The 23,264-nt window shown below is 38.5% G+C and overlaps 3 protein-coding genes across 9 annotated transcripts; 1 reads left to right on the forward strand and 2 right to left on the reverse strand.

Annotated features, from left to right (window-relative positions):
* Positions 1–1,190: 1,190 nt before the first annotated feature.
* LOC109011878 (B-box zinc finger protein 22) lies at positions 1,191–8,480 on the reverse strand. Its single transcript, XM_018993241.2, has 3 exons — positions 8,101–8,480; positions 5,331–5,756; positions 1,191–1,772 (listed from the first exon to the last, which is right to left on the reverse strand). The coding sequence occupies exons 1-3, from the start codon at positions 8,281–8,283 to the stop codon at positions 1,503–1,505; spliced, it is 879 nt and encodes a 292-aa protein (XP_018848786.1). The 5' UTR covers positions 8,284–8,480; the 3' UTR covers positions 1,191–1,502.
* A 275-nt stretch (positions 8,481–8,755) lies between these two features.
* Positions 8,756–13,589, forward strand: LOC109011830 (E3 ubiquitin-protein ligase CCNB1IP1 homolog). 5 transcript variants are annotated; one of them, XM_035687876.1, is made up of 10 exons: positions 8,756–8,919; positions 9,165–9,214; positions 10,459–10,600; positions 10,706–10,778; positions 11,074–11,119; positions 11,273–11,303; positions 11,501–11,756; positions 12,221–12,384; positions 12,822–13,092; positions 13,172–13,589. In XM_035687876.1, the coding sequence occupies exons 3-10, from the start codon at positions 10,531–10,533 to the stop codon at positions 13,176–13,178; spliced, it is 918 nt and encodes a 305-aa protein (XP_035543769.1). In that variant the 5' UTR covers positions 8,756–8,919; positions 9,165–9,214; positions 10,459–10,530; the 3' UTR covers positions 13,179–13,589. The 5 variants fall into 5 exon arrangements, with proteins under 5 accessions (XP_035543769.1, XP_035543772.1, XP_035543771.1 ...); XM_035687879.1 differs by having other exon boundaries at positions 12,852–13,092; XM_035687878.1 differs by lacking the exon at positions 13,172–13,589 and having other exon boundaries at positions 12,822–13,096.
* Positions 13,590–13,723: 134 nt separating this feature from the next.
* Positions 13,724–22,849, reverse strand: LOC109011807 (NADH kinase). 3 transcript variants are annotated; one of them, XM_018993163.2, is made up of 5 exons: positions 22,693–22,831; positions 15,728–15,973; positions 15,452–15,532; positions 14,848–14,999; positions 13,724–14,687 (listed from the first exon to the last, which is right to left on the reverse strand). In XM_018993163.2, the coding sequence occupies exons 1-5, from the start codon at positions 22,783–22,785 to the stop codon at positions 14,309–14,311; spliced, it is 951 nt and encodes a 316-aa protein (XP_018848708.1). In that variant the 5' UTR covers positions 22,786–22,831; the 3' UTR covers positions 13,724–14,308. The 3 variants fall into 3 exon arrangements, with proteins under 3 accessions (XP_018848708.1, XP_018848701.1, XP_018848712.1); XM_018993156.2 differs by having other exon boundaries at positions 13,728–14,687; positions 15,728–15,982; positions 22,693–22,849; XM_018993167.2 differs by lacking the exons at positions 13,724–14,687; positions 14,848–14,999; positions 15,452–15,532; positions 15,728–15,973 and adding an exon at positions 19,424–20,171.
* Positions 22,850–23,264: the final 415 nt, after the last annotated feature.

Consider the following 23,264-nt stretch of genomic DNA (forward strand, 5'->3'; position numbering starts at 1 on the left):
AAAATATGCTTGAAATTACCACTCCATACTAATTGGTAACATATGCTTGGAACAACTATCATGTATTGTGTTAGTATATGTTGACCCAAGTGAGGTGTTGAGCCTTAGGATCGGACGCAATCTGGGGCAATAGCTATTCGAGGGTAGAGGGCGATGTCACGGCTGGTGATATTGTACGACCAGTACTCGCACGTAGGTGTTACATGCATAGTGGAGGCTGTTGTGTCCGTGCGTGAGCTGTGTGCTCGTGCCGTCAGGGCTCGAGATGCCGATGCTTGCGGTGGGCGTGACGTCCGGGTCACACCGAGGCTTGTGATTTTGTAGTTTAGTTGTTAGTTGTTTATGTGTTTTATTTGTTTTTTTATTATTTTACTGTTTAATAAAATAGAAATAAGCTATTGGATTTAGTGTCCATAGTAGTGTCCCGTACCTTTCCTCCCTAGGAGGATAGAGAGGCTTTCAAATTTTGTTTACATAACGCTTTCTCTGTTAGGAGAGAGTTTATTGAGAAGTTAAAACAATGTCCACCACAAAGAAATTTATGTGTGGAGAAGCCCTAGAGCTTATGCGTAATTTAATTTATAGTCTAAATTTTTTCATGTATTGATAAGTCACAATTATAACTTCAGTTCATTAATAAAATGAGACTATTTCCATATAAAAAAATAAAAAAAAAGGAAGCGAAGGGCCTAAAATCAAATTGGGAAGCTCCGAAAAATGGAAAATAACTTCAATTTCAAACGCAATAACGACAGAAACTTTTGAAGAAGATGGTCAAAAGACAAAAGGAACATTAAGGACATGGTAAGATGAGATAAGATGGTTTTAGACGAAAATTAAAAGTTAAATAAAATATTATTATAATATTATTTTTTAATATTATTATTGTTTTGAGATTTAAAAAAGTTAAATTGTTTATTATATTTTGTATGAAAATTTGATAAAATTATAATGTTGAGATAAAATAACTGTTTCTTTATTCAAACATAGCCTAAATTTCAACCAATAACTATTTGATTCCAAACCAATAATAATAATAATAATAATAATAATAATAATAATAATCTTACTATCTTTTTGACCAGAAGAAGGTATTGGCACTGCCGTTGTGGCGAGCAAATTCGAAAAGGAGAGGTAATCTTTTATTAACGTGATGGCAGAGTCATTTTCCACGACAATGGTTGGGGGCATGGCAACATCAATGGTGATAACAGCTCAATATCTTCGTCCGGTAAGGACCAAACACGTCGTTTATTGCAAGATCTCACAAACATCAAAATGTAAGTGGAAAATCAGAAATATCTAATTACAGAGGGAAGTGACAGTTCAAATAACAAACATGTAGTTGGAATTACAAACAGAGTTCAAACTTTAAACTACTAACTAGGCTCTGAAGGAGGACAATACCTAACAATTCTATTAGCACACCCTGCCCAAACCAGGTTCAGTCAAAACCCAGAGACATCCAAGTTATGGAATCTAGCAGCAAGGGATTAGAGTTGTCACCTCCGTTTTGAGATTGTACCATTATGCTGAGAATGAATGGGATTCTGAGCACGTGAGTGGCATATATCAGGAACAAAAAGGGTACCCTCCAATGCATTCTGATAGTTTTTCGGCCAGTATAGCCCTGAGGCAGTAGGTGGAGAAGGGACCTGTGGCACAGCCCATGAGGCCTCTGGCACCTGACCCAAGCACTCATCATCATTCAGTTCTTCCTCAGAAGTTCTTAAAATTGGGGAATCGGATTCCCCAAGCTTGCCACTATCAGCCTGGTGCAATTAATCATCAATCAAAAAAGGCTAAAATGTCGACCATGACTGATCCATGCACAGGTGAAACAAGAAGATCATGCAAGACCAAATCTATGACAAAGCTTCAAACTGCATACCAATTTGCATATATCCGTATACAACCAGGAGCTAGCAAAATCAACTAGCATAGATACTTCTAAAGAGAAGTGAGGCAGACTCGTGAAATTCCACAAACACACCTCAGACTTAATATTGAACACAGAGGATCGCAGATACTAACACGATACATGATAGCTGTTCCGAGTTAAACATGTCTTCCAATTCAAACGTGTCATTTGACTTTAGAAGACATGTCTATTATTTTAGGTAAACAATTTCCTCATCAATAAAATCCTCTATTACTCATAAAAAAAATAGGGGAAAAAATTTGTTGCAGACGGATTACAATAGGAGAGGATAAGAAAGATATACTACCATAATAAGTGCATCTTTTACAATAAATTATATACTCGTTAATATGAAACTTCTCTAATTTGCAAGTTCTCCTAGATCCACATCCTTCCTAGTTATAGAGAATAATTAATGTTGAAATTTCCATCAGCAATTCATGCAATCCGCTCTGATCGGCTAATGCAAAGTGCAACTCTAAAAAACTTAAGACAGAACTATGTCACTAAAGGTGGTTTGAATGTTTGATCGAAAATCAATTTCATGACAAGCGAGATTCACCACACTATTGCAATCCATATATAACATTCAAACCGACACCTCGGACTATAATCCATTGTCTTACAAATTACAAGCAATGTCCACATGCCTGTCAACCAGTCTGATATAGAAATCATCGATGACCATCCTAGTAGAAAGAAATTCACACTCCCAGCACAACAGAGACAAAATTCACACTCCCAAAGCAACAAGCTAATGTGCAAAGGAAAGACCCTTGCTAATACACGGCCTCCAAATTCTGGCACCACCTCCACAAGTCTAGTTCAATTTTTAAACTAGGGCTCACGGGGCTCCTAGGACTTTGTTTACAAGTCAAAGGTCAAGTTCAGATTCTATTAGGAAAAGTTAAGATTGGACGGCTCCTAGGAAAAGTGGTGGCACTACTACCAACGGCTCCTTTGACTGCACCAACGACACAGAAAGAGTCGCCGGTGTATGGCGACTGTGCTGGGATAACTCTGACATCAAGATCTATCTGTCCTGTGAGCCCTAAGTGCGTGGTGTCGCATCCCAAATACCCAACGGCCCAGTTGGCAGCGTCGTTCGACACATAAAAAGTCAACGGCGTCCGGTGACTCTTCTGGGATTACTCCGGCGTCGAGATCTTCTCCGGTTACAGGAGCTATCTCTCGTCGGGCCTTTCATGGAGGTAAATCACAGATCTGGGAGTTCAGATCCGCAGCTATCTCTCTCGTCGCTAGGAGTTCAGATCTGCAGTGCTCTCTCTCTCTCTCTCTCTCTCTCTCTCTCTCTCTCTCTCTCTCTCTCTCTCTCTATCCTCGTCGAGGCAACAAAGAGGAATGGAGCTTGGGAGCCTCTGCATTTGAAACCAAAAGGTCTGATTGAGATGGGTCAGATTGTGCGCTTTTGGATGGAAAAAAAGGCTTTGAGCTTTCACCAGAAACATGCGGGTCCTCAATAAATATTGTCGAGAAGAGCAAAAGGCTTTGGAGGTCTGTAGTTATGGGGTCGTAATGGTATAGGGTGGCTCGTGGCTATGGTGGAAGCAGTGTTACAGGCGGAGAGAAACTTGGAATTCACAAAACACTTGCACAAAGGTAACATAGCCTTCGTGGCTCAACGAGGCTCCAATGTACATGGTAGATACCTGACTGTTACCGAATATGGTGGAGGAGGTAGGCAGAGTGATCTAGTAATTCCGGAAGGGTATGAGGGGCTAGGTTGGGAGAAATTTTCTGTCAAGTTACATAGAGCCGCTGCTATGTTTTTAATTTCTATCCATACCTGATGATGGGTCACGACAGGAAAGCCAAGAGAAGACATCCGGTCATCAGAACATTAATTTGGAGGTGAAACAAACAGACCCAAGCACAATCTTGGTGGCGAGACGATCAAATGTGGCAACTCTGAAGAAGGGTTAGGCTTTGGCTACTCAATTTGATTCCAGGGGCAAGAAAGGGAACTGTGAAAGTGGCCTGGAGACTATGCAGACCATGCAAGGTCAGAACTAGCAGAAGGAGTCTGACTATGGCAATATGGCTGAAAGAGAGATGCATAGTACATTAAAGGAAATGAAAAACCAACTTGTCGAATTGGAGGAAGCGGTTGCTTTTTTATCTATGAAAATAGACTTGCTTTCAGCTAGAGGTAACAAGGTTGTAAGACCCAATAAGAGAGAATTCAAGATAGGCTCAAAATCGTTAAAATCAAATAAAAGAAAACATAAAGTTGGGTTCGGCCCAGTCCCTATAATCGGATCTAGAAGAGTGTGGAGGGTCAAAATGAAAACAAGGTCATTCGAAGTGGGTTCTAGTATCGATGTAGAGACAACTGAAATGGAATGCCCTCTGCCACGTGTCAACGTTCTCCCTGAAGAAACGATGGCACCCCTCATCGAAGCTAAGTGTAACGCCGAGGCTTTAGGGAGATGTAGGGTCTGCCGAAGTGGCACATAATGGATCGTCAGGGGGTGATGCATCTCCAGTTCTCGCCGAAGAAATGACAACACCAACATCGGAGGTGGAAATTTGTGGGTTTGCTGCCAACCCAGAACCTCCAATGGTGACCATGTCCTCACCACTCATGACAGAGAGAACCAATTTGTCAGTATCTCTTTTCAGGCATCTTGTGAGAGTAACAATGGTGTTGTTGAGGAGGTATGACATTTGAATGCAGGGGATGGTGTGGAGGAAATTTTGGGCTTGTCACCCTTGTGAGGAGGAATGTTTAAGGCCTGGTGTACAGTTGGGAGCCGAGTCTGGGGAAGATGATGTCCCCTTGATATCTCTTCCTCCGTTAGCTGGTTCATCATTGGATTGGGTTCTGCAAAAGGTTAACAAAATATAACAGCGTGTGGGGGATTTGACGACCAATTCACAGCACTACTCACTGCTAATGAGGCGGGTCACTTACTTGAAACGAAATCAAGATTTAAGAAGAGCAGGGAGTTTAAGCGTCTTACTTGGACAATCAATTACAATACTAAGGGAGGTAGTTCAAGTTGAGGGAAGACTAGAGGGAGGGCATGAAGCCTTCCTCCATCCTTGTAGGAAGGGGTGCAATATTAGTTTCAGGTGTAGTATGTAGAATGCAGCTTCTAAGAGAGTTTTGGGTGGTGTCTTAGTTTTGTGGAAACAAAGGGTTGGGGTAGTTACAGTTGCTTTGCTGTGGGAAGGAGCGTTTTGTCCCACTCGGGCTTGGTGTATATTGGATGGACTTACTAGTCATTAGGGGTACTCTATTATGGGCTAGGTGTTCTCTCTTGTATACACCTAGTGTTAGTGTACTTGGTTACGCCTATTGATATTAATAAATTTTTACTTATAAAAAAAAAAATACATGGCCTCCAATCTAATGTGTAACAGATAGCTACAAGCATACCCATACCTTAGATGATCCATTGTCTAAGTAGCCATAGTTCTGATTGTATTCAGGAAGTCCAAGATATTCATCTATAGGCCATTGGGGGATGATTCCAGCCATGGAGCCCCCAGTATACAACACCTTTGATGATGCAAAGTCCCCAACTCCACCAACAAGGTTGGGTAATACTTCATTGTATTGCCCAGCCAATGGCAACGAGTCCCTTCTAGAAAAAGGGCGAGCTTCAGTTTCTGGGACTTTTTCTCTAGAGACCAACTTCCCCGAGGAAGAGGAAGCAACAGGTTCAGTAGGTTCAAGACCAACTTTTACCCCAGTTAGCAAAAACCTCTGGTGCGCAGACACATAAGCATTCGCTGTATGTATGGCAACATCACATTTTCTGCAGAGTAAAGCTCGATCCTCTAGACAAAAGAAGTAGCCAACTGTCTCCTGTAATGGGTTTCACATATCAGCAAAAGTTTATCAAAATATTAGTAGATTTTTTTAAAAGACAAAGAAACAGGATATTGTCAAAGGATACATATAAAAAGGATACATATAAAAAGGATTCATTGAGGAAGCATACATATAAAAAAGGATATTGTCAAAGGCCAAAACTCAACATTTTTTATAAGTAATATAAATATCATTAAAAAGTGCAAACAGCAGAATCCACGTGCAAAAGATGTATACAAGATAGGCAACTATCTAGGATTAGAAAACGACACAAGAAAATCATGGAGATTAAGCCCATTCAAGTCAATAGAAGCTGTCTAGGAAAAGAGAATTAAACATGTGCTCTTGTTTCATAAAGACTTCTCAAAAGGTGAATTCAGAATGTATAAGTACTACATAATCTTGAAAAATATCCTATGAAGTAAACTTTAACAAAATTTGATGAAACACAAAAATAAATTGGCGTGAAACAAGAAAATAAAAGTAGAATGTGTGTGACCATCACAATTTTGAAAATCAAATAGCTTAAACATTCATTTTTTTCGTAAAAAAAAATTATGGATAAATTAAAATTTCACTCCTTATTATGATACTTTATTCCAAGATCCCTCTTTATAAGTAAGATACCTTCCCGATATTCAAGAAATTACACTTCCTTTCTGTTTGGATTAAGTTGAAACATTTTGAGGACACTTGAAATTATGCTACATTAACATCTATTTTGCACTTTAGTTGCAAGCAATCCCTTCTCCTTTTCTGCACCACAATAATGTTGTTGCATCCTTGTGGATTGTACATATTGGTAAAACCACACTCAAACTCTTCCACCTTCTAACGTCCATACTCCATATAAACAAATAAATGATGATGTCGTATCACTAGATCAGTTCACCAAAATGCATCAAAATAATCCAAACTGTAAGATGCAGTGCAGCTTTTCAAAGTCAAGGAGGTCAAACAAAGTTAAGCTTAGCCACATATATACAGCCAAAAGTAAAAGATTCCGCATGGGCTCCCACTCAGCTGTGTGGGGTCAATTGCGATGAGAATGAAATTCATAGCCCCTTCTGACATATTCTAAATAGTCGAGTAATTTTATCTATAACATCTGGATTTTTGCAAGTTGCATATTCCTCTTGGGTTTTAAATATCTTCACTGTGCACACTTGCTAAAGAGATGACTGCAGAAGGTAAAGTCAAGTAACACACTGGACAATTATTACCTGGCATTTAATCTCTCTTCTGTACATCGAGGTATAATGGTCTAGCCCCACAGACTAGCTAATCCACAAAAGTACAACTATTTTTAACATCTGCAATAGAAATTTCTGACAGAAGAATGGCATTAATCTCATCCACCTTCCTATCTATGTTGCTAAATGGAAAGAAAGTTCTATAGAATTGAATCCTCTTTAATCCCCAACTATTAGAGTATCTTTCTAAATCATTAAATCACAAAAGACGCCCATTCCAAGTGATCCCATCTGCCATACCCGACATCTTCCCTAATACAGCTGATTAGACCTCATGATTGAAGCACTCCACCTTTCTTGACCCAATCCAAGAAGTTCCACCCTGCTTGTATTTATGCCACCCGAATTCTACCCTCTTCACAGAAATCACCTCATATAAAACCTGCATCCCTTCTGTTTATATAGATAGCCTTCCACTAAAAAGGTGGTTGTAGCTTCTTTACAAGATCAACTTCTTCTTTTTTTTCACTTCTAACTTCCTAGTTCTTACCTTCCACCTCATTTGCTATACCAAAACTTTCTCTAACACTTAGAACTCATTGCCTACCTTCTCGAATGCTCATACCACAATTTGCATGCCTGACATACACAGGCATGTTCAACCCCATATGCCATAAATTTCTCCAAGCCAATATAGCATGTAAACCCTCTTTTCAGTGGGTTTACACATTCACTATGCGTTTGAGAGGAATTCCATCACCGAGAAACGTCAGATTCTGATTTCCTTTTCTATTCGTTTCCATTCTACCGCTACTTGATTTATTTGAGGCAAACTCTCCATCGCCTGTGACGTGAACCCCAACACACATTACAAAACATACAATGAAGACATGAATTTAACTTCCATGTCTGCAAGCAACACAGACTGAAGACATGAAGTTCAGAAACAGACCAAATCAGTCTTTTGGCAGCAACCAGCCGCAGTGAAAAAAAATACCAAAATCTAAAACAACACACGGAGAGAGAGAGAGAGAGAGAGAGAGATGAGATGAGACGAGAATTAAACATGAAGCGCTCCAGAATGACTCAGAAACCAGGCTCAGATATTCTCAAGTGTTAATCTACAGATGTAGGTAAAAGTATACCTGGCAGATATCACACTTGGGCATCTGAGAGGATGAGCTCGAGAGAGGGACTCTCTGGTGCATGCTAGCGAGCTTGTTGGCCGTGTGAATCTTCTCGTCGCAGGCCCAACACAGTGCCGCCTCGTCCGCGCAGCACAGCACCACCGCCTCCGCCGCCTCGCACACGTTGCACTGTATCTTCATCCCTACCCCCTATCCAACTCTCCAGTTAAAATCCTGTTCCTGTGAAAAGAATTCAGGATAACTGAGGGCGATGGAGGAATCGAAATCCTAGAAATTGGGATTGGGAAATCGTAATATCGTATAAGTGGAGGGAGGGTTTAAGAGAGGGGACCGACCCGACCGACGACCTTCGACAATTTTTTTTTTTTTGAGGTTGCGTTGGGACTCTGTACACGTGGCGCGCTCTGGATCGTGTCGTGGCCTGGGAGACCGACCTAGCTGTCTCTTGGCTACTTTACTCTCCCTCTTTCACACATTTCGTACAACACGCGTTATTCCACGCGCTAGTTAGAGGACATAAAATGATAAAACTGGTTTCAAAACGACCCGAACCGGCCCGTTCCAAAACGGTTGTGGATATATATAACGTTCTATATATCCACAACCGTTGCCTTCAGAGCAACCGAAACGAGTAAGAACTTTTCGCGCCAAATCTTCGATCCTAAATCTCGAGTCTCACGCACTCAAGCTTAATGCGTATTATCTCCGCCCTCTCTTCTATCCGAAAGAATGAAAGGAGAAAAAGGAAAAGTCTAAAAAAGATTCAAGCTCCCTTCTAATTTCGTGCGCAATAGATCTTAGCGAGTGAGTTTCAAGGTAAAACTGCTCAAAGATTTCTTCTCAGTATTCTGGATCCGTTTCATTCTGTTGATCCTTTTTTCTGACCTTAGAGGAAATTCTTGAGCTTCTATTCCACCACACTTGAGAATTCCGCAGCTTCCTCAGAGTTTCCCGCCTTTTTCTTTTAGAGCTTGAAATTGGAGATTAGTTGGGAATCATATTATCCTCTTTTTGCTGGTATTTTTCTTCGACTTCATGTGGTTTCGACTTTGCAATTGCAGGAATTTTGTGAGCGTTTGATCGACAAGCAATGATTATTCATGATTTTTAGGTATGGCTCTAATTACAAGCATAAAAAGTCCTAATTAACTCTGTTTGGTTTCCGAGAAAATGCAGCATAAGAAAATAATTTGAGCTTCTGAAGCATAGATTATTTACCTTTTAGGACCTGAGAAAATGATAAATTCCTGATTAAACGAAATGCAGCTCTACGACTTAGTTTAGCTGAGTCGATAATTCAAGGTTTGAAGGTGATTTGTGTTAAGTATTATGTATATTCCTGCATATTAGAGCACCAGATACATTGATTTGAAATGACAATGGATTCTTCTCTGAGAAAGCAGGTGGTATTACTTTTCATACGAAGTTTAGTGCGGGAAAATGGAGTGATGATAAGTTATTCAATTAAATTTCTGTACGACTAGAGCTGCATTAATAGTTCAAATTCTATGTTATCAGAACTCATCTTCGTTGAAGTTCTTTCCTAGCCCACCTCAATAGATCCTGTAATCTACATGGAGCATGATTTAAGATTTCTGGAGGATCTTTTTTAATCCAAATCCATTTTCATCCCGATTGCTGGAGCTATTTCTGACTTTGAGAAGGTACATCTGAACGTTGTCATTTTGGGCATCTTTAAGAAAAATTGCAATGACATGCTTTTTGACCAAAAACAGGTCCTTTATCAATCAAATTTCAATTGTTATGGTTTGAATTTCACGCCCAATGCTTTGCATCATTTGACAAAAAACTTTTGTGCATTAATTCAATTTAAGTGTGCGGCTGGATAGCAGCAAAGATTAAGCTATGTTTGGATAGTGAAAGTATTTCATCTTATCTCATCACATCATTACAACTTTTTCAAATTCTCACACAAAATATAATAAATAATTCAACTTTTTCGAATCTCAAAACAATAATAATATTAAAAAATAATATTCTAATAATATTTTATTAAACTTTCAACTTTAATCTAATTCATATTCAAACGGTACACAAGGATTTCAAAACCGCTGATGCACGTAATTCTACTATGAACACTCAGTAGATTTTTTTTTTTTTTTTTAAATTTCCGCAATCCAAAGGGCTGTTTTATGCTGCTTCCTAGTTTGCAATCGAAGTCAGAGATTACATAAGTTCGCCTCTATCGGGATAAAGCTTTTGCTTTTCTTTGCTCGTCATTGCTTATTTTGCGGAGCTTGTCGCACCCTTTTAAGGGACTTGGAAGGAAATTGATTCTTAGTTTTGAAAATTTCTGAATGGGAGGCCTAAACTTTTTTGAATATCTCTTCCCAGTTGTATAGTGATTAACAGTTCCTATGAGCCCAATATATGCCATGAAGTCAAAGATTATTACCAACAGCTGAAATGAGATGCAATGCGTGTTGGCGAGAGCTGGAAGGGCGAGCCATTTCCACCACATGTGGTCACCTTCTGTGTATCCAAGCTTAAAGAAAATTTTCCTTTTGGCTTTTCTTCTTTTTAGTTCAGTAAACTGCGTCAGTTGGTGCTTTTGCATAAATTTTCCTTTACAGCAAAAAAGGCACGGATGATGCTAGCAAGATCCTCAGTAACGATGGAGCATGTCCCATTTGTGACCAAGTGCTCTCTAAGAGGTAATAGGTTTTTGACGTGGTTTGAATATTTATTTTCTTGAAATAGTCAATTGCTTACATGTCCTGGAGTGCACACGTAGAATCGAACATAAGAAGATGTGATTCTAGATTTATTTTCCCTTTCTCACCTTTTTGAGGAATTCTATGGAAACCGAGACAAGATGCCGCAATATCATTATACCTGCAATATCATTAAGAGTGTCTTCCGCTCATTGTTCTTTTTGTTCTTTCATTCCGACTTAAATACAACAATCTACAATCTCATTTCCTCTTGTTCTGATTTTCAACTTGTCAGTCTTATGAAACCTGTGGATATCAATCCAAACGATGAATGGATAAATGTAAGCAAGCATATATTTGAAGTGCTATCTATGTTCAGCTATTCCATACCTTTTAGTTCTTTAGAAAGAATTCCAACCATGCTCCCTACTATTGCCCTTTCTTTTCCTACCACATGCTTTTATTGCTAATGTTTGCAACATATTCTGTTGTAGATGGCCATGGCTGGAATATCTCCACAGATATGTATCCTTTGATCAAATTCCCCCGTGAATTAGACAGGGTAGTAACATAAATGTTAAAACATTTTGCATGTCACTCTTGCTCTGCATCACATTAAATTAAATGAGTCGAATGTCTTGTAAATGTTGTTAGGGACTTTCCCAAAAAAGAAATAGATGTTGTAAGATGTTGGCTACGCATCTTTCCTTGAACAAACTCAGTGATGAAGAGTGCATACAGAAGTGTGATGTTCTACATCGGGCAAAAGGAAGTGGAAATGCAGTTCAAGATGAACAGAATAGTTGCTCAATGCCGGCAGAAATGTGAAGCAATGCAAGAAAAGTTCACAGAAAAACTGGAGCAGGTGCATACTGCATACCAAAAAATGGCCAAGAGGTGCCAAATGATGGAGCAAGAGATTGAGAGCTTGTCAAAGGATAAGCAGGAGCTCCAGGAAAAGTTCTCAGAGAAATCCAGGTCAGCCTCTGTTATTGTCATATCTTTCGCCACTGGCCATACCAACTACTGATACTAACGGGTTGTTTGGAAATATAAATGGTTTCATCTCATTTACTTCTCAAATATCATTAAAATACAATTACTTTCAATTTCAAATTTTTAACTTTTTCGTTTAATCATTACAATTTTTCAAACTCTAAAACAAAACACAAAAAATAATTCAAATTTTTTAAATTTTAAAACAAAAATAATATTAAAAAATTATACTGTAATAATATTTTAATTTTATAATATTTTTATTCAATTTTTTATCTCATTTTTCAAAACCTAATAAAATATCTTAATTCAAATAATTTTACTATTATTTATAAATTATTTTATTACTATTTATATATTCTTCATCTTATCTCATTCTCCAAACATCCATAAATTTAAATGGTTCGGTTCTTGGGCCTTGATACAATATGCTATTTCAATTCCAGGCAGAAGAGAAAGCTAGATGAAATGTATGATCAATTGAGAAGCGAGTATGAGTCAACGAAACGATCGGCCATCCAGCCTGCTGGCAACTTTTATCCAAGAAATGAACCTGATTTGTTCGCTAGCCCTGCTAACATATTGGATAACAGAGACGCCGTCAGAAAAGGTAATCTTTTTTTTCTCTGTTTTTTTTTTTAATGTTTTTAACATTAGCAGGAGACGGTTTAAGGCATCTATTGTCACCCAAAAAACAAGTTTTCATTTCCCAAGCTTGCTTGTAATAGTTAGAATGTCTTGCTTTCCAATGCCATCATGAGACTGAGCTTTATAGTTGGTAACCCATTTTTGCGGACTCATTTGATTTTATAATTCATCTTATTTTATCTCATCTAATTTTTATAATTTTTTTAAATTTTTATATAAAATAAAATAAATAATTTAATTTTTTTAAATTTTTAAATAAAATTAATATTAAAAAAATATATTTTAATAATATTTTATTTAATTTTTAATTTTAATCTCAACTCATCTAAAATAAACGAAGTCATCTAAAACAAACGAAGCATGAATCTCTCCAAAAACTAGTTGACTTATTTCTAGCAGGTTGGCCGCTTTTCACTCCTGACACTCCAGGGCCTAGAGAGGATGTGTGGCCAGCGAGACAGAATAGCTCAAACTCTGGCCCCTTTGATATCTCTGTTGGCTCACCAGCAAAACAACCAGCCATCCCAACTGATGCCGGTAACAGAAGGGTTAGTTCTCAAGCTGTTTTTGGAGCTGGAGCAAGTAACCCCTCAACGACTTTGAGGAACTTGATACTCTCCCCAATTAAGAGGCCTCAGCTCTCTCGTAACCGCCCTGATCACATGTTTACGTAAGTCCCTAACTTAATTCTGCCAAAGTTCCGCTCTGCTACCTATTACTGAAATGTCATGAATTCTTTGTCTTTTCAGGTTTTAGGCCTGAAGTTGAGGGTTTTCCATTTGAAAGATTTGGGGATGTTTGATGCATTGTCCTCACTTCAAACCCAAAAAGGAAAAAACACAAAAGGTTGATGCAAATCTCTCAAGGACCATGAACCAGAAGTCCTGTTGAAGTTCTGATCAGCCGAGCTTACATTTTTTGGGCGAATCAGCTGCCAACTAAGAATTACAAAGACAAGAGTAGAAATACATGGAAATATTATTGTAATTACCCATTTGTTGGATGGTAGGAATCTGAAAGTTTACTGAGCCATCTTCTTGCCAAGCCCTGCTAAGAGATAATATAAGATCACGTGTGTAAATAACTGATAATTACAATTTGCTTAAACTTCAAATATTTGGGAGAGTCTGCGCGCCAAAGGGCAATGAGCCAATCTTGAGAAATCTACATTGCTGGGTTCCACTCGAGTTTTTAGCTCCCAAAATTTCAAGCTCGTGGTTGTCAAAATCTTTGATCTCGATATTGAAAGTCACATCCAAAGACACAAGTTTCTTCAACAGCATAAATATATTCAAAGTATGTATTCGATTATTTCCCATATAGCCCAATCAGTAACAGGTGGGCTCATGAACGCACAGAATTAAAAACTGAATAGGGGCAACAACAAAAAGAAGAAGAAGAAATGCTGTAAACACGGCCTTGAAATTTCTTGGAATTTCCATTTTGAATGTGGAAACTTAACACCAGTAAACGCTATACATTTGCAGAAGAGAAACGCAACAGAGATCAGCCGAATATCCAAAGAAATTAGTTTTTCCCAAACGCTCCCATGTTTAAGGAGGCACCTGAAAAATACAGCTTTCAATCTCCAGAGAGACAAGTACAGCCTGCCCACAGTTGTCAAACGTATGAGCTTAAACCAGGTTCCTCCTAGAAATGCAGGATGATTCTGGTCAAGCCAATATACTAGCAGTACAACTTTCTAGGAAGGAAACCTCAACCGCAACCTCAACCTCAACCTACATATTGAGCTTTTCCATATAGAATCAATAGTTTCCTCGAACAAGTGCTGTCACCAACTCATTTTTACAAAATTCCGGTCTTGCATATGCAACTCATGTCTAGAAACTTGCACTTCTTTCTGAAAAATATATGCAGCCTCAACTTTATGTGCATATACTCTGTGCTAATAAATGGTCACGCAAAAATATTTTTAGAATTGGGGCCTTGGGAGATACTTCAATAGTATCCCCATTTTGGATAGGATAGCAAACATGAGAACCATCAATGTATATCACACCCTTGTTACAAAACCATGCGACCTCAATGTACTGATCAGATTTGATTAATCCGTGCATCCAGCTAGAGGCTGCCCCAGGAGAAATGGGTTCTCTTACCATGTACTGGAGATCCCGAGATAAAATGGGCATTTGAAATCCACCAGCAGAGAGCATTGCAGCCGTTGAACCGGCAGCTGTTGAAACTCTGAGACCACTTGACCGACAGTTCACTAAAGGGGAAAATGGCTGGTCATCTCTTTTAAATCTGCAGATAAATTTCTTTTTTCATTACTTTGTGACAATAATAAAAAGGACAGCGATTGTTAAAAGATCACACAAATACTTGAAAACATAAGTTTTATACATACATACATACATACATACATACATATACTATATATATATATATATGTATGGCCACATACTTGAATGAGAACCGAGAAAGTGCCGCTGGACATGGATGTGCAATTAAGATATCATTAAGAGCATATGTTGACAGCAGTTTTGAGTTTACATATGTTGATATCCTTGCTAATTCCGAAGGAGCCTTACGACCCTCGAGGATGTCGTCTAGTACCTGAAAGAAAATACTCATTTCCATATCACAAAGCCAACGATTTGGCTGTTATAAAATATATATTATGCTTTCCGCTGAAAATAATGCAACTAATACTCATTTACTATTCATTCAGGGTTCTTTTAAGTCTTTTAATGTTTATCTTTGCTCAGCAATCTGGTTTGAATCCAGATATAGCCTCTCTGTGGATGCCTTTAACACCATACAAACTTAGATTTGGCAAGATATTTAAAATGCTAACCTCCTTCAAGGCAGGCAGTATGTAGTGAGTGCTTATATTTATAACAGATCAACATTGATTCTCATTGTTATTTTTCAAAATAAAAGGTTGAACATAACAGAAGCACTAAAAATCCATATTGATGCTTCATTTGTCCCTTATATCAGCTTCAAAGCACTCTAAAATGAGGAGTTGAAATAGTACTTATTTTTAAGTGGCGGGCTAGTCATACCTGTTGAAAGTTGTTGACAGTTGCTGCACAAAGATGGCCAGTGCTCCTATTGGCATCAAACTCATTACTGAACTGTTCCACCTATACCAAAGAACATATAGTAAATCAACTTCCACAATAAGGATGTCCTTGCTCCAAAAAATAAAAGTTTGGAATGCCATTGTTCCAGAATGGACAGAGAGACTGCAAAAGCAAATAAGTTGATAGGATGGCCAAATTCTACGGGTTACCCAGAAACAAACTTTTTTTTTTGTAAGTAACAAGAAACAAACTAACCTCTTCAATTCGTGTGGGGTCGGAATTCACTCCAAGAATTGGAACAGAATCATCCATGAAATGGCTGGCCTGCAAAAGAGTGCCATCGCCACCAACTGTAATAACAAGGTCCACATTACGGATAGGCTGTGATAGATTGTTACGTAATATGGGTTCCCAATCAACTGGCTTCTGCTGCAGAATATCCTGACAGAATTTTATGGCATCCATGTGGGCCTTACGCCTATTCTCTGAGTAATGTAACATCTGCAATGTCTTCAAAAGAAACTAAACCATGAAGATGAAGCAATTTGACAAAAAACACTGGTGATAACAAAAGAATCTATGTAGAGGTTAGAGAAATACTTCACAAAGTTAACTGTAACATAATCTCCAAACCCTTGACAGTAGTGAAAAGTTCACAAAAGATAAAAATTCCTCTAATCATTTAGCAAAAGAAAATTTAAAACCTTAAAAAATGGAAAAACAAGCGATAAAAATTATAAGAATAAATACACTTTCCAACCACAAAATACCACCTATTTTCAGTTTACACCCTCAACTACAGATATTTTACAATCTGCACCATCAGTTAAAATCTGAACATTGAGATAAATGGAAATTTTGTCATATGGAAAAATCTTAACGGTTACATTTAAATGGAGGGCATAAAATAAAATCTATTGATACTTTAGGGTGTAGATTGGGACTTTTAGTAGTTATGGTGCATAAATGAAAAATCTGTGATAGTTTGTGGGTGAAAGTGTAATTCCCCTAAAAAGAAAGTTAATTTTTTTTCCTAGGGAATGCTATAGTATGTAACAAAATGATTTTAAAGAACATTCAATGTGGAGGTTGATTTAAGTATTTGATATGTTAAAAGCAAAGACCTAAAGTAAAGTGAATGTAAGGGCGCAGTTGTGAGATTATTCTTAATTTTCCAAAACCTATATTCTGTATTTTCCTGCGTTTGGTGCCGCTGAAAATGATGGTCAAAGGATAACCTTTGCATGGTCAACAAAAATTATATCCAAAAAATTGGAAAACGTTCCAGGCTTTACTAAAGCATAAACCATAAGCCATTTCACAGACCAGGTATATGCCCCCTCCCCAAACCCCTCTCCACTCCTTTGCTGCCGCTACTCCCCTCACCACCTCCCACTCCTCCATCTATCCACCACCTCCCTCTCCCCTTCCTCACTCCACAACATCACCACCACATTCCTGCTAAAAAAGGGTATCATCTTTCATTCATTCATAATATTTCAGAATACAAGAGCACGCTTATTAAGTATGTACAGAGAAAAACTACTCTAGGAAGGTAGTTACTACCATACATAAATCTAGGCTAGAATTGTTGGTATTCCATAATCAGTGGACACCGAATAACAAATAGAAAGAATCTCTATAATCTCTCCACAAGATCCTCTGTTAACAACTCACGCCAACACCCCTCCTCAGGTTGGTGCATGGATGTCTCCAATGCCCAACTTGTCTAGTGAGTTATAAAACACCTTGCTTGAGACAACCTTTGTAAGAATATCTGCCAGTTGTTCTTCCGATTTTACAAAAGGAAATTGAACTATCTTAGCTTCAAGCTTTTCCTTGATAAATGCCTGTCCACTTCAACATGTTTTGTTCGGTCATGTTGAACTGGGTTTTGTGCAATCTCTATAGCTACTTTATTATCACAAAACAAGTTCATTGCAGAACTAGATGAATAGCCAATTTCTTCCAGTAGCCTATTTAGCCAAAGAAGCTCGCAAAGTCCTTTAGCCATGCCCCTAAACTCAGCCTCTGCACTAGATAGTGCAACCAAATTTTGTTTCTTGCTTCTCCAAGTAACTAGATTACCACCTACAAAAGTGAAATATCCTGATGTAGACTTTCTGTCCGTAATACTCCCAGCCCAATCAACATCCATGTAGCCATCAATGTTTAAATGATTATATTTCCTGAACATGAGTCCTTTTCCTGGTGAAGACTTCAAGTACTGTAAAATTCGGAGCACGGCATTCATGTGATCTTCACTAGGATTATGCATGAATTGACTCATCAAACTCACAGCATAGGCAATATCCGGTCGTGTATGGGACAAGTAGATTAGTTTTCCAACAAGCCGTTGGTACCTTTCTCTATTCGTGGGTATTTGATTCGAGTGTTCTCCCAATCCATGATTTTGAACCATTGGAGTGTATGCAGGCTTACAATCAAGCATTCCTATTTCAGCTAGCAAATCAAGTACGTATTTCCTTTGTGATAGAAATATGCCTTGATTTGACCGAGCTACTTCAAAACCCAGAAAGTATTTTAATCCCCCAAGATTCTTCATTTCAAACTCAGTTGCCAAATGCTTCTGCAAACTAGAGATTTCCTCATCATTTCCTGTAATTATCATATCATCAACGTAAATTATTAGAGCCGTTACCATCCCTTGTCGATGCTTCAAGAATAGAGTATGATCCGAGTTGCTTTGTTTGAACCCATGCTCCCTCATAGCCAAGCCAAATCGTCCAAACCACGCTCTAGGTGATTGCTTTAGTCCATAAAGTGCCTTCTGCAGTTTGCATACCACTCCGGTTTGTGATGAGGTAGTAAGGCCTAGTGGAATGTCCATGTACACTTCTTCTACTAGATTCTCATGAAGAAATGCATTTTTTACATCGAACTGATGTAGTGGCCAATCTAAGTTTGCAGCGAGAGACAACAATACTTTGACAGTATTCAACTTTGCTACTGGTGAAAACGTCTCCTGATAGTCTATACCATATGTTTGAGTATATCCTTTCGCTACAAGTCTCGCCTTGTATCTCTCTATTAACCCATCTACCTTGTGTTTAATGGAGAACACCCACCTACATCCCACTGTTTTCTTTCCTTTGGGTAGCTGCATAAGCTTCCACGTATCATTTTCCTGCAAAGCTATCATCTCTTCAGTTATTGCTTGGATCCATTTGGGGTCGTTCAACGCCTCTTGTACTGTACTCGGAACATGCTCAGAAGATAGCTTGTGCACAAAAGCTTTAAGGGGTTGTGATAATTTCTGGGTGCAAACATAGTTAGCAATCGGATACTTCGTCTTCTTTTCTCCATGGTCTGGTGATTATCAATTTGGTGGCTTACCACGGTTGTACCTGAACGGTAATTTGAAGCCAACAGAATCAGCTATAGTATTACTGGGAGAAGGGTTTAGAGACTGTACCTCAGGAGTATTCTCAGGAGTGTGATCGTTTGGTACTAAAGTGTGAGGAGAGGGCTGGTCTTGCTCTTGCTCTGGAAGTGGGAGAGTTCCAACCAGATCAATATCATGCCTTGGTTGAGTCCCAACCAGAACAGACAGTAGTGTTTCATCAATTTGATTTTTCTCCAAATTTGTATCCTCAAAGCCTGGCCAGTTCTCCCAATTGTCCACATTCTGTTCTTCACATAATAGCTCCCCCTGAAGAGAAGAATGGGGACCGTGGTTTGGAAAGAAAGTTTCAGATTCGAGAAAAGTGACATCCATTGTGGTATAAAGACGCCTGGTAGTGGGATCATAGCACCTATAGCCTTTCTTATGTGCTGCGTACCCCAGAAAAACACAACGAACAGCACATGGATCAAGCTTTGTTCGCTGATTTTTATGAAGATGAGCATAAGCAACACAACCAAATATGCGTGGCAGAAGCATCAAGACAGACGACAATGACACATGATGAGCAAGAGCTTGTACTGGAGTTTCAAAGTTTAAGACTCAAGATGGCATTCGATTCAGCAAGTAAACAGCAGTGCCAACTGCATCTGCCCAATACCGTCGGGGTGCATGTACTGCTGTTAAAAGGGCTCGGGCTATTTCTAGGATATGCCTGTTTTTTCTCTCCGCAACACCATTTTGTTGTGGTGTTTGAGAACAAGTGGTTTCATGATGAAGACCATGTGCTTGGAAGTATTCTCGTAACTCATTATTGTCATACTCACTACCATTATCAGATCGAAGAATTTGAAGTTTAGCAGAAAATTGTGTCTTGATCATATTCTGGAAAGAACGAAAAATTCCAAACACCTCATTCTTATTTTTCATCACATACAACCAAGTCATACGTGTGCAGTCATCTACAAAGATCACAAACCATCTAACCCCTGAAGAAACTAAGATGGGAGCCGGACCCCAAACATCCGAGTGAATTAACGTAAATGGGGTCTCACATTTTTTTAAACTTATGGGATAGGATGCACAATGACTCTTGGCTAGAATGCAAGTTTCACACCTAAAATCAGACTCATGTAAATTTGAAAACAAACTTGGAAATAAACGCTTTAAATAAGAAAATGATGGATGCCCCAGTCGACGATGCCACAGCCAAATCTGTCGTTCTTTGTCATCAGTTCGAAGCATAGTATTTGCCTGGCTGAAGTCGAAATCATCCATGTAGTACAAGCCTCCTCTTTTAGTACCACGACCAATAATCTCTTTGGTGAGAATATCCTGGAACATACAGAAACTTGGATACATTAGTGCACAACAATTCAGGTCCTCAGTAGCTTGGCCTATAGATAATAATTTATTCGACAGAGATGGAACTAATAAAGTATTTGATAGTGAAAAAAAGGGTGAAAGTGCCACTCTTCCAGCCCCTGTAACTGGGTATGTCACTCCATTAGCATTGGCAACGCACGTCCGTTTTTGTTAAGTGGTTTCGACAAAATCTTGTGGATCAAATGTCATGTGATCGATTGCCCCTGAATTGATAATCCAACCATGGTTACCTGGATCATTAAGGGCCACAAATTTGTTTGCAGCAACAGGAAAGGAGTCCCCTTGTGGTACAGGGAATAGTTGAGATTCAGTGTTCACGAGTGTGGCTCGGCCATGATTGTCTGCACCAACATCGCGCTTCTTTTTGTCTTGAGTTCATGCCACCACTCTGGATATCCATGTAACTTAAAACTGGTGTCTTTGGTATGTTTCATATTCCCACAATGTGTGCAGCCCCCTCCCTCTGCTTGTGACTTTGACTTTGTTGATGGGTTAAGCTTTCCATTGGACAAAAAATTAAGTGAAAGTGGCTGCTGGGATTTTTGTCCGCCTTTTGAGAGCATAACAGCACTAGGTGTGGTATCTCCTTTTGTCAACATCACTGCTTGCCTTAGATCTTCCCTGCGAACATGTGCATAGGCCTGCTCTACTGTAGGAAATGGCTGAATTTGAAGCACATCTCCTCGAATCTTGTCAAGACGATCATCCAGTCCATCCAAGAATGTATAAACTCTATCCTCCTGTAAAATAGAATTATACCTCTATATATCAATTTCGCATTTCATCGGATTTGGGCGGCGAAAATCGATTTCTCTCCATAGACCTTGAAGATTGTTGTAGTATGTCTCGATAGATCCTCCGCTTTGTTTGAGCCTCGTTACCTTCCTCTTGAGATCATAAACTTGCGAGGTGTCGGTGCCATCAAAATACATGGTAGCGATAGCGTCCCATACTGCTTTCGCCGTTGGGAATCTGATGTAGTTACCGATCAGTTTTGGATCCATTGAATTAATCAGCCATCCCTTCACCACTGCGTTTTCAGTTCTCCATTTTCTAAAAATAGGATCACTCTCTTGGGGTTGTGGAAGATCCCCATTTATATATCCCAACTTGTCTTTGCCTGAGATGTACATCTCAACAACCTGGGACCAAAGTCCATAATTGGTGTCGTCCAACTTGATAACAATCGATGGTGCACCAACAGATTCGTGGCTCGGTGAGGTTGGTGTCTGGTTCAACATTTGTGATATTCTGGAGGTCAAGTCTACAAGAATTGGGTTCTCGCCTTGGGAACTCTCTATTAAGGGAGTACGTTCTGCCATTGCTCTAAAAAAAAAATCTCAGAGAGTCCTAGAACCTTGTCTCTGATGCCATGTTAAAAAAGGGTATAATCTTTCATTCATTCATAATATTTCAGAATACAAGAGTAAGCTTATAAAGTATGTACAGAGAAAAATTATTCTAGGAAGGTAGTTACTACCATACATAAATCTAGGCTAGAATTATTGGTATTCCATAATCAGTGGACACCGAATAACAAATAGAAAGAATCCCTATAATCTCTCCACAAGATCCTCTGTTAACAACTCATTCCACCTGGCCGACTCCTACCACCATAATAAGAAGACATATTAGACTTTGTCATGACCCAAGGAAGCATTAGCCACATTTGTGCTCTACTCCAAAAAAGATTCGAAGTTACAATTGAATCACTGATAAAGTCCAGTTTGCACTCATGTATCCACCCAGTATGTCAATAACAATCTCTCCTTCTCAGATACCTGCGGTGACTCGTGTTGTGGTATGGTGTCTCAACATCGCATGGCATTATTATTATTTTATTGGCACCAGGTGTCCGGGACAAAGTCACATCACATTAAATTATTATGTCAGCTTTAAAATCATTTTTCACGGCCGCAGGTAGCATTAGCCATATCTAAATCAAATTTACAATTGAAGCTTCGACATCATTTGTGAAACCCAATTCTACCTAGTAAACCACCAATTTAGGACTTAGCACCAACAACTTTATCATAAACCTCCAGATCAACTAGCATGAAACTTGATCAAATATATCAGAGTCTGTCATATTTCTTGCAAGCCTCAAATTGAAAAAAAATCGTTTCTTCCCCACGTCTGATTTTCATCTTCGTAATTATTGTTTCCAACAGATTCTTCTCTGAAATAAAGACGCAAATACATATAGCGCTGAAGTAAAATACCAACTTCCACAATACATCAAACAACTCGAATGCTAGGCAAATACCAAACCAATACTAGCGAAAACTAACGGAGAATTAGAGAAATTAAATAGGTCACATAAGTGATCAATTTCAAAAAAAAAAAAAAATGGAAAAGGAAAAGAAAAGAACCAATATGAGGAACTGCTTCATAAATGAGGGTCCACGCACAGACTCATGTTCTGGCGACCATTTGATCAAGACGAAGCAAAGAATATAAACGGAATTACCTGGGGGTTGGTGGCCCGAGAATGACTGTTTGATTGGCGCATTGAGTAAAGGTCGAACGGCTTCAACAGCAACAAGAGTCTCCTCCTCGCCATTTTCTCTGTTTCTCTACGTAGAGTGAGTGTTTCGGAGCGGTGAGGATCGGTTGAGAAATAAGAAGGCCATAACAGTCCCTAATTGATACGGGCTTTTTTATTAATTTATTATTATTATTATTTTTTTTTTTAAAGACGAATTCATGAAAAGTGGCCTAAAATTATTTTAAAATAAAAAATTGTAGGTATAATGTTATATTTTAAATTTTGAACATAAGTTAAAATTTAAATTTTATAAATCAAATTATATTGTGTAGAATGTGGATGGTGTAAAATCATTCAAATAACATGATATTTTTTAAAATCATTCTAACTAACTTTAAAAGCATTTGAAGTACATATTTACTAAATAATAAATATATTTTAAATATAAATTTTTTTAATAAAATTATATAATTAAAAAATTATATTTCCTGTCGCAAATTCTGAATTCCAAACAAATATTTCATCGCTCCATTTAAGGGAAAGGATACACTCTC

Source organism: Juglans regia, chromosome 2, assembly GCF_001411555.2.
Source record: "Juglans regia cultivar Chandler chromosome 2, Walnut 2.0, whole genome shotgun sequence".
Taxonomy (NCBI): domain Eukaryota; kingdom Viridiplantae; phylum Streptophyta; class Magnoliopsida; order Fagales; family Juglandaceae; genus Juglans; species Juglans regia.

Coding starts and splice junctions, on each gene's coding strand:
- LOC109011807 (XM_018993156.2), bottom strand. CDS start 22,785: ATGGCGAGGAGGAGACTCTTGTTGCTGTTGAAGCCGTTCGACCTTTAC. Junction 15,983..22,692: donor CTCGGGCCACCAACCCCCAG/GTAATTCCGTTT, acceptor TTTCTTTTGAAG/ACATTGCAGATGTTACATTA. Junction 15,533..15,727: donor ACCCCACACGAATTGAAGAG/GTTAGTTTGTTT, acceptor TCTTTGGTATAG/GTGGAACAGTTCAGTAATGA.
- LOC109011878 (XM_018993241.2), bottom strand. CDS start 8,283: ATGAAGATACAGTGCAACGTGTGCGAGGCGGCGGAGGCGGTGGTGCTG. Junction 5,757..8,100: donor CCAAGTGTGATATCTGCCAG/GTATACTTTTAC, acceptor AACCCATTACAG/GAGACAGTTGGCTACTTCTT. Junction 1,773..5,330: donor TAGACAATGGATCATCTAAG/GTATGGGTATGC, acceptor TAATTGCACCAG/GCTGATAGTGGCAAGCTTGG.
- LOC109011830 (XM_035687876.1), top strand. CDS start 10,531: ATGAGATGCAATGCGTGTTGGCGAGAGCTGGAAGGGCGAGCCATTTCC. Junction 10,601..10,705: donor CACATGTGGTCACCTTCTGT/GTATCCAAGCTT, acceptor ACAGCAAAAAAG/GCACGGATGATGCTAGCAAG. Junction 11,304..11,500: donor TGGAATATCTCCACAGATAT/GTATCCTTTGAT, acceptor GAACAAACTCAG/TGATGAAGAGTGCATACAGA.